Source organism: Ictalurus punctatus, chromosome 5, assembly GCF_001660625.3.
Source record: "Ictalurus punctatus breed USDA103 chromosome 5, Coco_2.0, whole genome shotgun sequence".
Taxonomy (NCBI): domain Eukaryota; kingdom Metazoa; phylum Chordata; class Actinopteri; order Siluriformes; family Ictaluridae; genus Ictalurus; species Ictalurus punctatus.
The window spans coordinates 23,077,423-23,093,178 of NC_030420.2; the positions used below are offsets into that span (position 1 = coordinate 23,077,423).

At 36.1% G+C, this 15,756-nt stretch overlaps 3 protein-coding genes across 5 annotated transcripts in view; 2 read left to right on the top strand and 1 right to left on the bottom strand.

The window, feature by feature from the left end:
- suv39h1b (SUV39H1 histone lysine methyltransferase b) overlaps positions 1-2,381 on the bottom strand; it is a 13,844-nt gene extending 11,463 nt beyond the window's left edge. The window contains exon 1 of the mRNA XM_017468693.3: positions 2,163-2,381. The gene's annotated coding sequence lies outside the window, so the exon portion shown is untranslated. The remainder of the gene's footprint in view (positions 1-2,162) is intronic.
- tmem9 (transmembrane protein 9) lies at positions 181-9,010 on the top strand. 2 transcript variants are annotated; one of them, XM_053680336.1, is made up of 6 exons: positions 181-383; positions 2,185-2,283; positions 4,645-4,739; positions 5,510-5,618; positions 7,025-7,156; positions 7,538-9,010. In XM_053680336.1, exons 2-6 carry the CDS (start codon positions 2,203-2,205, stop codon positions 7,661-7,663), a joined length of 543 nt encoding a protein of 180 aa, XP_053536311.1. In that variant the 5' UTR covers positions 181-383; positions 2,185-2,202; the 3' UTR covers positions 7,664-9,010. The 2 variants fall into 2 exon arrangements, with proteins under 2 accessions (XP_053536311.1, XP_017324184.1); XM_017468695.3 differs by lacking the exon at positions 181-383 and adding an exon at positions 1,452-1,843.
- Positions 9,011-9,624: 614 nt separating this feature from the next.
- Positions 9,625-15,756, top strand: part of cacna1sb (calcium channel, voltage-dependent, L type, alpha 1S subunit, b) — a 31,619-nt gene continuing 25,487 nt past the window's right edge. Inside the window, exons 1-3 of one of the 2 annotated variants that reach the window (XM_047155660.2) lie at positions 9,625-10,050; positions 11,903-12,008; positions 15,390-15,529. In XM_047155660.2, coding sequence (XP_047011616.1) covers positions 9,863-10,050; positions 11,903-12,008; positions 15,390-15,529 — 434 coding nt within the window. In that variant the 5' untranslated portion in view covers positions 9,625-9,862. The remainder of the gene's footprint in view (positions 10,051-11,902; positions 12,009-15,389; positions 15,530-15,756) is intronic. The other variant, XM_017468978.3, reaches the window with a different exon arrangement.

Here is a 15,756-nt window from a genome sequence, read left to right on the forward strand (position 1 = left end):
TGAGAATAGAAATATGACACGTGACGTATAAGCGGGAAGAAATTTTGTGCTTTTTATTTGGATTTAAAAAAAAATGCAGTTTCAAACGACCAGCATGACTGTTCTAAAACTACAGCCTGCTTCTTTCTTTGGCCAATTTTAATGGTGTTATTTGGAATTGGTCAATGTTACTACTCAGTAAAAACTGCTACAATATTATTTACCTCTTAGTTGGTTCACTTTACACATTTTCTCCTGTACTAACTGGTGTGCCTTGCTGCAGGATTTCTCACTCATTCACTCTCGTACCTGGCTGCAAAATTACTAGTCCACATCCAGTAGCGTTTGTTTTTAGAATCATTTCCAAATAACGCTGTGGACTCCTCTGACCACACTGCTGAAGGGTATGATTTGTCTTACGTTAAAATATCTGCTCTCTATAGATGCCTGACAACAGCTTCTACTCTTCCTCCTTCTGTCCACATATCTACTGATCCTCTTTTTCCTTTCTTAAAATAAGGTAAGATAATACTTTATTAATCCCCAGATGGAGAAATTAGGGTGTCACAGCAGCAGCCAAAAAAGAAAAAAAAAGAAAAGAAAGAAGAATTAAAAGAGATAGTAAGGAGAAGAATACAGGGATATATAAAGAGTATATACAGGATGTATAAATATGTATAGAAGCGCAACCTCTATATACATTTTATATATATATATATATATATATATATATATATATATATATATATATATATATACACACACACACACACACACGAGCAGTATATACAGCAAGCAACAATGAGCAGTCCCACTATACAAGTAGCCCTTGTACATATGGCATATGTACAATACTATATACATATTGCAGCTGTACAGTATAATTCGTGTAGACATAAGAAAAGATAAGAAAAGCTTTGAAGCAGTGATGTGATATGTGAGCAGTGCAAAAAGTACAGTATGGTGCCCATATGAAAACAGTGTAGCAGCGTATTTGTAGTGTAGTCAAAAGTAGGTCTACCTGCCCTTGGCTATAATATCACTGAAGGGAACATAAGAAGCATCAAATCTTTTATTATTAAGATGAGAACAGAACATAATCAAAATGTATGGATAATACTGATATACTGTCTATAAAATGTTGGTCAAACGTAGCCTTATTATAATTTGGGTAGCTTAACCTGCAATCCTGTCTAATGTCAGCCTTAGATTCTATGGTACCTTAAAATGGAAAGTGTAAAGGGAAATCTTCAGTATTTCTAGTTGGATGAAAGTGTACATGTAAACTACAGTTTTGGAAAGTTTAAGGCAACAAACTGTTACCGTTAAATCCACCATCTTCCTACTACTGAAGTTAAAAACACACCGGCTGCCGTGACTGAAACTTTCACCAACCAATAGAATTCGAGTATAGAAACACGACAGATGTGACGTAAAAGCGTGGATAAAAGTCCTTCAGCAAGTGTTGTTATTTTGTTGTTGTTGTTGTTGTTGTTGTTAACTAAAACAAAATCGTCGTACGGACATAATTAAGCCTTATATAAGACACAGTGATTCTAATGACTACTATATAAATTTTTTATTAAATTATCACAGACAAACCGATTGTTGTCGTTACCAAAAATAATGTATAATTATACCTAGAGTATCATTATACTTCTTTATAAGAATAATCATAATTTTATTAAGAAGTAACAAACAACTGAGGCCAAGCAGTATAATTATTTGGGTTTAAATGGCGCCAGTTTATTTTATTTTGAAGAATAACGGTTATAGTGCTTCTTTATTTTGGTGCGTTATTGCGTGACTTCACATAGCGAGTGCTGTTCACTGTCCTATGGTTCAGACTCGCTGGCTGGCGGAGGTGAGTCTGTCTAATGTACACATCTGGTCAGCTTTTAATATTAAAATATTGCATTAGGTTTATTTTGTATTTCGGAAGTTAGTTAGTTAGCTAAATGTGGAGATAGAGACGAGCTTGTAGCTCGGTGTTAGCTTACTAGCGTAATTTAGGTCCGAGGTCTTTTTTTTATTTTTTATTTATTTTTATTTTTTTGGCACTTTATGACATTCTGGGTTAATAATGCATTTTTACTTGCCTATTTTGCGATAACTGTAAAACCATTTTACATGCCTAAATTACAATATGCAAGAATTAAGATAAATATAATTATACATTGTACCTCGAATGTGTTTTCATTGCAGAAGTAAAGTGGAGCAGTGATGGTCAGTATACAGCACCTTGGGGCGGCGGTTTCAGTGCTGCTGCTCTGTGAGGCGATGTGTTTTGCACACGCAGATAAGGTACAGTTCCTTCAGCGAACAGTGACGGTCTTCTCTCCTTTATATTTAGCGGTTACTATTTCAGACTATACTCTGGGGCACTAAAGTTAATAGACGTTATTATCAGGGGTGTCAGGTATAAAGGCTTGCACATTACTTTCTGTTAATAAATATGTTAAAGGGGATTATTTTGGACGGATGTGGAATGAAGCACATCGCACAGAATCAGAGGCAGACTTTGTACAAGCCAAATCTGCCAATGCAAATACAAATCAGATACACTGTAAATTATATATAGTCAAAACTTAGCAAAGCTGCTAAGTTAGTTACAGTTACATAGTGCTTTTCTAGACACTCAAAGCGCTTTACATTGTATGAGGGAAATCTCCTCAACCACCACCAGTGTGTAACATGCACCTGAATGATGCGATGGCAGAACGCCCACCACACACCAGATATTGATGGAGAGGAGAGGAGATTATTAGGGGGCCATGATAGAGATGGGAGGCCAATGGGGGAATTTTGCCAGGACACCAGGGGATGTACTACCTCTACTCTTTATGAGAAGTGTCCTGGGATTTTTAATGACCACCTCGGTTTAACGTCTCATCCGAAAGACGTTTTTTACAGTATAGTGTCCCCGTCACTATACTGGGGTATTAGGACCCACACAGACCACATGATGAGCTCTCCATGCTGGCCTCACTAATATCACTTCCAGTAGCAACCTTAGTTTTCCCCAGGAGGTCTCCCATCCTGGTACTAGCCATGCTCAACCCTGCTTAGCTTCAGTGGGAAACCAGGTGAGAGCTGCAGGGAGATATGGATCTGAAAGCACATAATTGAATAGAATGTCTTGCATGTTGTAGCATTAAGATTTGCCGGCACTGGAACTATGGAGCCCAAAACATGTTCCAGCATGACAGTGCCCCACAAAGTGATCACACAAAGTAATCTTCATGACATGGTTTGCTATGGTTGAGGTGGAAGAACTTGAGTAGGCTGCACAGAGCCCTGAAACAACCCCACTGAACACTTTTAGAATGAACTGGAACATCGACTGTGCCCCAGATCTCCTCGCCCAGCATCAGTGCCTGACCTCACTAATTCTCTAGTGGCTGAATGAGCACAAATCCCCACAGCCACGCTCCAAGTTCTAATAGAAAGCCTTCCTAGAAGACTTGTGGTTATTATAACAGTACAGTGAGTACTAAATCTGGAATGAGATGTTCAAAAAGCACATATGGTTGTGATGGTTGTGATTCCATGTTGTTATGTGGTGATGCAACTTCCTGAAGACCGACAGGTATGAGGAAGGCAATCATGTGATATGCTGCCGTCATGATTTTATAGCTACTGAAAATGAAACAAAGTTATCCAAGTGGAGCAGAGAACCACAAAGACGACTATGTTTTTCAGTTCAAACCGAGAACTGCTCCACAGTGTCAGCAGACTTATATAATGCTAGCACTAGTTTCCATTCTAAAATCTGACTGGTTGTGCTATTGTAAAATACTCAGTATATACCCTAAATGACATTCGGAAATCAGGTGGGGAAAAATTAGCACACCTGGCAGTTTGGTTTTCTGAAACCCTCAGGTGTGTGTCTACATAAAGCCAAGAAGAAAGGACATCAGCCATGACTGCAGAAAAGCAATTGTTGCTGCTTATCAGTCTGGGATGGGTTATAAGGCCATCTCTAAACAATTTGAACTTCACCATCTACAGTGAGAAGGATTGTACAAACGCAGGGCCTTCAAGACAGTTGACAGTTTTTCAGACTGTTTAATGCCCAGAGTCCCGCCTGGGCTGTGTGTGTGGAGTTTGCATGCTGCAGGGGTTTCCTCTGGGTACTCCGGTTTCCTCCCCCAGTCCACCAATGGCATGCATCGTGGGCTAATTGGAATGTCCAATGTGTATGTGATTGTGTATGTACATTGTGATTGTACATTGTGGTACCCTGTCCAGGGTGTACCCCGCCTTGTGCCCGATGCTCCCTGGATAGGCTCCAGGGAGTTTCCCCGTGAGTATGTTGTAGAAGATGGATGGATATACCTGGGGGAAATCAGACATATATGTCTGGGGGAAATGTTTGTTTTATATATATATATATATATATATATATATATATATATATATATATATATATATATATATATATATATATATATATACTGTGAAATGTTTATATATATATATATATATATATATATATATATATACATATGTGTATATATACTGGCATATAAGATGGTTCCATATTTGCCTATTTCTGTCGCATATTCATAATGACATTACATCAGTTCTGTCTTCAAATGTCTACAATTACATTAGATATAGTCCACTACATTTATTTTTTTGTTGTTTATGACACTGTTGCAGAGTATTGAAGATGTGTGTTGCAAATGCATTTGTCCTCCATATCGAAACATCAGCGGCCACATCTACAGCAACAGGAACGTCACCCAAAAGGACTGGTTAGTTATTATTCATCAAAGTTGCATACAGTCAAATGTGTTCATAAAAATGGGCACAGTAATATTTGTGTGCTTAAATCCTTCTCGCAGTCCATTTTAAATGAATTGAGGGTTTGTCTATAATAAATATGGCTATGTTATTATATTGCCTTATGTTACCTATATTTATAAGTAAAGCTGTAATTAAAACCGACTACAGTTAAATCTGAAGATCTAAAATGAAAAATGTGAATAAAGTTCACATATTTCAAATGTTCTGTTTTCTACCTGATTTTTTTATTTTATTTTATAGGAACAGCACACTCCCATTAATGTTTATTTGCAGCAACTGTCTAAATGTACCTTTTTTCCTTGTCTTCCGTAGCCTGCTGATTTCTTTTTAATTTGTTCACTATTGCAGCATGTAATTATATTTGAGGGTAAATTGGCGCATGCTGTATGCATATGGTGTATTTTTCTACACATCTGAAGCAAATTCATCATTTGCACTAATATGATCACCTGTGTTTTTGTCCTATGACACTTTTATGTATTAGATACAGAATCATTCGTCATTCTGGGTGCTCAAATCTGCACTCGTGTGACAGATAAGGGCCATTATATGTGAATAATTTAAATTGAACACTTGATTCAGCTAGTTAAACTAGCAAGTGATGTGTTACAGGAATTTGTAGTCATGCTGTGTGATTGTGGATAAGACTGAGAGTCATGGACTTTCAGTACAGTCTGAGGTTGTGGTGTAGTTCTGAGCATGCTTTGTGTATTTACAGTAACTGTCTGCATATAGTGGTTCCCATGCCTGTGCCTGGTCATGATGTGGAGGCTTATTGTCTGCTTTGTGAGTGCAAGTATGAGGAGCGAAGCAGCAATACCATCAAGGTATCCTCTAGCCCCAAATATGAGACTTGACTTATGTAATGTATCATAATGTATTCCTAATATGAATAAGAATTTAGGTTTTGACTACTATGTGCTTCTCTTCTAGATGTCTACATATTTGAGTTGTATTTTTACTGTCTGTTTTCCATTAGGGGTGTAATGCAGTGCCTCTGGAGTCAGGTCCATAAGTATTTGGAGAGTAACACACTTTTTCTTTCCTTTTTCTCCATTTTAACTTTGCCTCTGTATGCCACACTATTGAAATGAAGCAATAAGATGGGATTGAAGTGTAGACTTTCAGCTTTAATTCAAGTAGTTTAACAAAAATATTGCATTAACCGTTTAGGAATTGCAGCCTTTTTTGGCTGCATGGAGTTCCTCCATTTTCCCAGGCTCAAAAGCAATTGGACAAACCAACATAATCGTAAAAAAATAGAATTAGTTTTAATACCTGAATGCAAATTCTTATGTCAATGACTCTGTTAACTCTTTTTTTTGTTTTGTTTTAGTTTTTTTTAAGAAAAAAAGGCTGTAATTCCAAAACAGTTCATGCAATATTTCTGTTAAACCCCTTGAATTCACACTGAAAATATATATTTTAATCACATCTTAATTGCTTCATTTCAGATCCACTGTGGTGGTTTACAGAGGCAAAATTATGAAAATTGTCACTGTCCAAATATTTATGGACTGGGCTGTATTAATCTTCTTTTTTTTTTTTTCCTGAACACTACCATTATGCCCCAGAAACAATAGAAAACCCAGGGCTACTGAAAAAACATGAAGTAATTAATTTTTTAAAATTATTTATTTTATATTTATTATTTTTAACTTCACAAGTGTAACAAAACATAGTAATTTGCATAACATATCTTTATTGATCTTGTGTAGTTCCTCAACCATGCCTCACCATCACTTGTGTTCATAATTGGGTTTAACCATATGCCTTTCCTGGTAAACTTTTTGTGTAATGTGACCGAGTACGCTAAGGAACTATCTTTCAAAACAGTGTTTTTCCCAAATCCGGGAACTGTTGTTTACAGTCCACAGTAATAGGCACCTAATTATAATTTATCAGATTTACTTTTTAGATTTTAGATTTGTTACATTGTGGAAAACTTCCACTGGGCATGTTATCAGAATCCAACCTGAATTTGGGATGCAATGCTACTGCAAGTTAAAATGAGGTCCTTTAAACAATAAAGTGACATTCATTAAAGAATGACAAAAAAGCATGCAATGAATGTACAAGTTAATTTGTTTTAGAGTCCAGGAAGGCAGTGTTTACATCGACCTAAAACACTAATAGTGTGCCTCCTATTCATATCCGTATTTGTGTCTGTTTAAAACGCCTTCTGTTTATTCTGAATATTGTAATTGTGTTTGGTTACATCACTGCTTTCCAGATAACCATAATCATCTACCTGTCTGTGGTCGGTGCTCTTCTACTGTACATGCTGTTCTTGCTTTTGGTGGACCCTCTGATCCGCAAACGTGATCCCTACAGACAACCTCTGCAGAATGAGGATGATGCTGAGGTATAGACTTTAGCAGTATGTCTTTAGAAAACCCTACTGGTGTCACCAGATTCTTTCATACACAGCTGACATTTAAAGCAGAAGTCGGTTTTAATCCAAAACCAAGAATGAGTGTAATGATATTTACAGGGACAAATGAGAACAGATTATAGATCAGTGGCGAGATGATTGATGAGGCTGGGTAATCTGTTGATTTGGATATCTAGGTAAAGCATTATATCCCACTTAAAAGAGAAATGGAAATGTTCTGCTACACGAACATGGAACATGATTCATACATTTTACTACACACATTATGTGATGTTACTCCTATGTGCTGTTATTGATGATACAGGCAGAAAGAGAGTCCGTTTTCAGAATTTGCTCTGTCTCGCTCTGCAGAATGTGAGGGCTCCAGGCCGAGGGAACACTGTGCTGGAGCGAGTGGAAGGGGCTCAGCAGCGCTGGAAGAAACAGGTTCAAGAGCAGCGCAAGACTGTGTTCGATCGCCACAAATTGCTTAGCTAAGCTCTCAGTTACAGTGACCCTCAAAGCAAAGGCAAGCTCTCCCTCCTGTGTTTCATGATTGATTGATTGATTGATTTGATTAATTTTTTTTAACAATGGGACCATATATGGCTTTTGTTCTCAGTTAGATTTTTTGCATAGCATTCTGTTTGCTATTTGAAGCTCAATTTAAATTCATGTGCCTAAAATTATATTAAACTGAAATTATTAGCCTTGTTGTATAACATGGAGAATTACTTAATGGCTGTTTAGCTTACACTTGTATTTTATATTGTTAAAAATTGACGGACTTGCAAAGTAATGTGAATTTGGGGAACACTGACATTCTCAGCTTTTCTTCTAAACAAAATCCAAGTAGAAACTGCTTTTCTTCATTTAGGACCTTTTGTAGATAAGATATCAGTGACTGTGTTTTAGGATATGCAAAGATTTGCCATTCCTAATGTCATGTAAGTGGTGACTGATTTCACACCAAATATAATCTGATTGCACTGAATATTGCACTGAAGATTGTTTTGCACTTCTGTACTTTGTGATGTGTTAGAGTTCTTATGGTGGTTTTGCATTTCAGATAAAACCTATGGATTTTGTTTGCATAATTTATCTAATATATTTTGATAACTTATTTTAACAGGTATTATTCTGCTAAGACATTCTGCTTAGCTCTGTTGGCAAGATTGCCTTTATTTATTTTTTACATGTAAGCTTTATATTAAGTTACAAGTTTATTTGTTATGCCTAGCTTATAGTTAATTATTGGCAGCTTTACTTGGGTACATCTAACATATCTGAGGAATTTTGCACATGCTGTTTATGGGTATACTGTTTAATTGCTGTTGTTATGTACAATTTCTGAGCCTCCTCTACGCTGTTCTTCAGTTGAAAAGGTCCACCATACACTTTGCCCCTTGAGGGAGTTCATATGTTATTTGTAGAACTCTACAACATTATTTTCCTTTTAGAACAGGTTCTAAATCAAACCTGTGTTTGATAGAATCCTTAAATATCTAATGAATCTGTGAAGATCCCTTTTGTTTTCTAAGAGTGTAGGACCCCCAGTCATAATGGTATGATGATGTGTAGTTCTGCTGTCCTTGATATACTTGTACCAATGCCTTGTTTCTGTGACGGTGGAATGAATTGTGCATGATGACAGTAATTATGTTCTCATTATTATGTACCCATTAAAAATGGTTGCTGAGTGTAGGTGCAAGGGAGATGTACCCGATAAACATGAGATTAATAAACTTGAGTGTATGTCACTGTTCTATTTCAGGAAATATATTTCCATGTGTTGTATTCTACTTGCATTGAGAAATTAAATAAACACAATCTTTGAAAGTTGTATATGGATGTAGTATTTTTGCTTTTGCTACACATAATCCATTATACTGTATATCCAGTATTACAATAAATCAGATGAACTGTATAATCCAATATACAAGATAGTACAATAAATCAGTCTGCAACATATGGTTAAAGTTGTTATTGGTTCAGTTGTTATTGCATATCGTTTGCAGTATGAATATTTCTAACTGTAACAAAAAGATCCTAGTCAATTCATGACAAAGTTATTGATGCAATATTAATAACTCCCTTCTTCAGTTGTAGCTTATAAACATTTACAGCCAATGTCTGCTAGGTGTCACAGTATTTCTCTCTCTCGCTCTCTCTCTCTCTCTCTCTCTCTCTCTCTCTCTCTCTCTCTCTCTCTCTCTCGTGTATATATATATATATATATATATATATATATATATATATATATATATATATATATCTCAATCTTGTCTTTCATTTCCAGTACTGCTGCCTGGGCAGCTGAAGCTCCCTGACTGCTGTTTCCTCCTCTTCCTGTGTCCCCACCCAGAAAGCATGCTCCCACCACCCTTTTCCTCAGACCCAAGCATGGACAGTCAATGCTTTTCTATATATAAACCTGACACAAGCCAACTGCACCCAAATGCTCTGCGCTTCTCTAATTTCTCCTTGCTTGGTGTACTGTTCCAAGCAGGGGCCAGGGCCAAGGAGTGAGGAGAGGCCTTTCCAGAGCGAGAGGGAGAGCTCGAACAGAACAGAGGGTAGAGGAGGTGGAGGAATTGTGAAGGTCTCACATGGACATCTAAGAGACCAAAGGATTGTAAACTTGGTGTTTTTGTAACTGGCTGTTTGACTACTTGGTATTTTTCTTTGGGTTCCAAAATGGATTCGGGCGGAGTACCGGCCCTGGCCTCGTTCATCATGAACGAAGAGGAGCTGAAGAGGAAGCAGCGGGAGAAGCTGAAGAAACTGCAGGCCACTGGAGGAAACCCCAGGCCTGCTCGCTCCCTCTTCTTCTTCACTCTCAAAAACCCCTTCCGCAAGACCTGCATTAACATAGTGGAGTGGAAGTATCCTTCAAACACACACACATTAATACCTTGCGTTTTCATGAAACAGTGACATGGACCTTGATTGTGAGTGGCAGTTGATGATGGAAGAGACACATACAGATTAATAACCTTTAGTAGTATCCAGATTGTAAATTTACCACTGCAGCTAGGAATAAAGAACATAACCAGAGAATCATTTATTTATCTATTGTGGATCTGTGACAGGCTCTGTTGCCTATACTTGCAATGATGAGCATAGGTGGGGGGTTTTTCTCCTAAATCTTGAAATCCATTAATAGCCTGAGTGAACGTGTTAAGCTTTTGTTATCCATGAGACTCCCGCATGGTTAAATGGAGATAATATCTCAGGTCTTTACACTGTCTAAGGTGTTAAGCTCTATTTTAGTTAGAGACTGATAAATTTGATCAATAGAGCAGCTTAATTGTGTGCTAAATTATCAGCCGAATGATATGTGGTTTTAGACATGGAGAGAGTGGAAAAGAAGCATAGATATATCACTGTTTATTAGCTTAAATAAAATGTCATTTCATTATAATTCCACATTTGAGGTGTTTGAAATACTGGTTAAACTCTTTTTTTTCTCTTTGATTTTTTTTTTTTACTTTGCTCATTTCGGGTCATAAGCTTTTAGGCAAATATTTCTTCTTATTGTCAGAGACAAGCCATGATAAAGGTTTACTGTTTTAAGTTGTTCTTTGCTGTTTTTGTGTGTATTTAAACAGTGGAAGTCATTTTGACCGATAACATAATGGATGTAACTTTTTTTTCCAACATAATAGGAGGGTTAAATGGTTTGACAATATTCTGGGTGCATGCAGCTGTTGTGTGAGATCATTTGTGCTGGACATGATGCTGAGCTGGCAGGGAAATTCTGAGGTGCTGCAGTCTGCTGGCAGGAATGCTCTCTCTCTCTCTCTCTCTCTCTCTCTCTCTCTCTCTCTCTCTCTCTCTCTCTCTCTCTCAAAAGCAGACCCATGCTGACCATGCCATACTGATTTGTACACCCCAATATTATGGTTTGATGAACTGTTTTGTGGAAAGTGTTTTAAGAGTTCAAGCTAATCCATTTAAAAAGTGCAGCTAACAATCCTAATATGGCTGCTGCCATGACAAAAATTTTTAAAAAATAGTGAAGTCCCTTTAAGAAGTCGCCTCAAACCACCAGTAGTTCAATACGAACTTTACTTGTACATGGGGCCTTCTTTAATATTAACCTGGCCTTTGGAGTGAAAGAGCTGTAGTTTTCGCTCTCCATTATTAAATGCTAGAAGAGATCAAGATCCAATGTCCAATAAGCCAGAATTTTACTTAAGTGTTTAAGCGAATTGATTAGAACGTAAAATAGCTTTATACAAACTACAAGCAAAAGTTTGTTTTGGATGCTAACGTGTGCTAAAATAGCTAGCAAATATCGAAGGCTTAACAAAGGCCACATATAGCACTTTATATGTACACGAAGGAAGTTTGCTTTGCAGTGTGATAATTAGAGTTTAATCAATGACTTGTTAAAGGTGTTATCTTATAATTCTAGTATGAATTTAAAAGCAGAAGTTGGATGCTAACCCTGCCTTGCCTAGTTAACTATATTTGAACATGGTGGGAAAATGTACACTAAAAGAGAAATAGTAAATGCTACCATAACTTTAATGTAGAATCTTAACAAGTCCTGTATTTTAAAAAAAATAATAATAATAATAAAAAAAAATAATAAAAAACTTTTTAAGAATCCTGTATGCACTTGCTGCCAAGTGGTATTCAGGTTTCTTTCATTAGCTCAGCTGTTTGGTCTGTCATATTGTTGTTGTTTTATCATGCTTGGCCAGTATTTTCCTGAACAGTCTCCACCAGGCCCTTTGAGATCATCATTCTACTCACTATCTTTGCTAATTGTGTGGCTCTGGCTGTGTTTCTCCCAATGCCAGAGGATGACACCAATGCCACCAACTCCACTTTGGTGAGTATCATCTCCAGATGCTGGCTAAGCCAATAGAAGCCCAAACCCTTTTATTTTCAGAATTATTACTTTACTGTCCTTATTACTTATGTGTATTCATGTATCTAACTTATGTGATCTGGCTTAAAATCCAAATGGTAGACTTTGACATACATTACGAACATAATTATCTAAACTATTGTATTACTTCTGTTTTAAGAGTATAGAATTACAGAAAGAAAGAAAGAAAAAACATTTGTCCGTCCAGGGCAGGGGTCTTTAATGAAAATTTGTAAAGGTTCAGTTACATCAATCTTAGCTTATTAAGTATCTAACATGGCTGAATGGTGACAGCAGTTACCTTTTCATCCTTACCCATTAGTGATTAGCTCATGGCTATAAATAAGACACATCAATTTGAAGTGGTTATATTTTGTTTTATAGCGGCTCTTCATATCACTATTTTTGAATAGTGCTGTGCACTCTGAATAAATGAGACCTCTGTTTTTGCTGTACATAAGCAGGGATACCAACTGATCAGTTCAGTTGCAGTGTTTTTGAGTGCTTGTTTCAATCTGCTTTGCTGGCTCCGTATCCAATAGACTACCTCTGCACTAGTGGAACCTTTAAATGTTCTATCTAAAACCATACAATGTAGGGTTTCCATTTAGAAAGCTAGAACCATTCAAAGAATCCTGAATGTAGTGGGGTGGTTGTGACAGTCCTCGTAAATGTACTTTACTTTTGGTAATTCGGACGAATATGAAAATATACCTTCTATTAATCATTTAAAGTAATTAATAATAATTCAGGTATTCTCCAACTCATATGTGTGGGTTTGACACAATTGCTTCTGTGACCCCCTTGTATTCTATGTGAGTCTGTAAGACGTTTTGACTCAAAAGCTGAAACGAAAGCTCGATGACTGGAGTTGGTATTGTTTATCATTCTCAACTTTATATTTAGACCCTGGGTCAGGACTAGCATGAAGCCAAGGCGTTGCAATCCACAGGAATGAGTGTGAGGTTCAAAGTTACATGCAAACATCTAGGGGAGTATTTTTAAATGATGTTCCAAACGAGTTTATTGCTCATATTGCCATTTTAGAAGGTTTAGTTGATACTAATAAAAGCCTTTTCCTCTTGTCAGAGCCTTATCATACCTAATGCTGTTATGTCTATAGCTTTTTAATTTTTTATTTGTGTCAGAGTATGTTAACCCTTTCATGCATAGTGTCCACACATGGATGTCAATTGTCAGTTTAAAGCTTTAGGAAAATACAAGATGTAAATCTCCTTTAAACCATTTGAAAGCATTACTATAATTTAACATAACAAAATTATTTTTTGTCATTCTCAATGCAGCATGTCTCTGGTACAGTAAATCTTTAGAAACGTTTAAAACAAAATCCCAATGAACACCTTAGATTTTTTTTTTAATCAGCTGTATCATACAAGTTCTGCACAAATTATGTACATCAAGAATATTGCTATATTTAAAAATATATATATATAATAATTCTATCATTTTGATCTTCGAAATAACATAAATAAACTGAATGTTAACCATTTTTGTTAATAACTATGATGGAAGACTTAATTTTATTTCAGGTATAATATTTTTTCCTTTTTTTAACTCATGAACAACCCATTTATTTTTTAATATGTGATATTTAGAAATAGGTCTAAATTCATATGATGTGCTATTTTAAGTAAAGAATGTGGATAAAAAAAACCTAATGCACAAACATATTCATGGTAAAAGGACTCAATCAGAATCAGAAAATACATAAGGGTTAGGGTTAAGGAATTTACAACTTATAATCAACAAAATTCAATACTTCACGCAAGCACATTTTTAAATATCTCAGTCAGATCCACTGCCAAGCTGAGTATGCTCAGTCATATTCTCAGATCTCTAATAGTATGTTACTTACTAGAGTGTTGTATTTCTAATGTGTCATGATTTTTACAGTTACCGGCTATTTACCCCCAGCTGTGACATTAACTTGTAGCCTGGCCATTCCTCAGATGCACATCATGAAATTCAAGCTGAGAGTTGGGTGTTGTAGTCTCTGCCCAAATCAGCTCTCTCATCTAAAGATGTAGCTTGGTTGAATTTCTGCAGCGAAGGTTCTGAATTTTCCTGGAGTATGATTATGATTAGTTTTTAACAACTGATATGCCATAAGTGAATTACTTGGTAAATCTGTGCGTGTGTAAGACTGATCTGAGAATATTTGCACTTTTAAATGAAATATTTACGATATATTTAGGATATATTTAGGATTTTAACATTCCTAGCAGTACAGTAGTTATATAATTACATTATATAATGCTGTTTTAGCATACTTGTATTTAAAAATGGATTAGGAAACTAAGAATAACTGTGTATACCTGAATGGAATATTCCATTTCCTATTCGTTGTATGTGAAACAAGCAGGAGTCCCATGCTGTTTGTACTGTGCCTGCATGAGCTCTGTGCAGTTTCTATGTAAATTAAATTAGGGCGTAGCTGAATGCTCATTTGTAAGTCGCTTTGGATAAAAGTGTCTGCTAAGTGAATAAATGTAAATGTAAATGTAAATGAATGCAAATGAATTCTCTCTGTACAATTGTTTGCAGATCACAACAGTGTAGAACAGTAGAAGATTAGTATTTAAATGATTCATATCTTTATTCTTACCAGTGGGCTTAGCCTAAAAGAGACCACATTTTTTCATGAGGTAAAAATGTCACCACTGTCCACATGGTCTATGAATTCTGACAGTTCCTCAATCTCATTACTCAAGTTCATAACTGGACAATCAACCATAGATGTTCATGGGACTGTTCTTAAATCCCATTCCCAATAAAGTAGTAGTATTTGTTTGCTGTCCATGATTCTTTCTACCAAATTTAGTTGGCTCTGTTTTCCAAAACAAACCACTAGCCTGATGTAAATCCTCTGACCCAATCCAGGCAGCTACTAAAGACTGATGCACATTCATATTCATGTTCATGTTAATAAATATTTCTTTACCATGCAAGCTTCATATCTGACATCTTGAATGTGAATCCTTCTGACAAGTTTTCTAAGAACAAAAAAAAAAAAAGTGCAACTCCTGTTCATATCTGTATTGATATTATCGGTTCATTCCCTATAGTATGTTCATTCTTGGTTACAAACATAGTTTGCTGAAATTATTGGTTAATGTTGGTGCAGATACACAGCAAGATATGACTATTATTTGTGATATGACTGAGAATTAACAGCAATGCACACTGCACACATTCAGTGTTGTTTACACTAAAACACCTCTTTTCTATTCCGGTACATTGGGATTCTTTCAGTACTATATACATTACATGTGTTATATAAAATGGAATAATCATCTGACAAAGCTATTTGTTGTTCTGCAGGAGAGCCTGGAGTATATATTTTTGATAATTTTCACTCTGGAGTGCTTCCTGAAGATAGTATCATATGGGCTGTTATTTCACGAAGGCGCATATTTACGGAACTGTTGGAACATACTGGACTTTGTCATCGTGTTTATGGGGTGAGATGAATCTGGCCACTGATCTTTACATTTCAATGCTTTTCATCAAAATGGACCAAAACAGCCTCCTTAAACAATGCCTGATTTTGCTTCATTTTAATATATACATAAATACTTGTGGATGCATGCACTATATGTCCTTACAAACATTTTGATGACCTACAATTTGAGCTTTTATATAATAAAAAATAAACACTAAATGTTGTTCCATATGTTATTTTAGCTAC

Coding starts and splice junctions, on each gene's coding strand:
- tmem9 (XM_053680336.1), top strand. CDS start 2,203: ATGGTCAGTATACAGCACCTTGGGGCGGCGGTTTCAGTGCTGCTGCTC. Junction 4,740..5,509: donor AACGTCACCCAAAAGGACTG/GTTAGTTATTAT, acceptor GTGTATTTACAG/TAACTGTCTGCATATAGTGG. Junction 5,619..7,024: donor GAAGCAGCAATACCATCAAG/GTATCCTCTAGC, acceptor ACTGCTTTCCAG/ATAACCATAATCATCTACCT.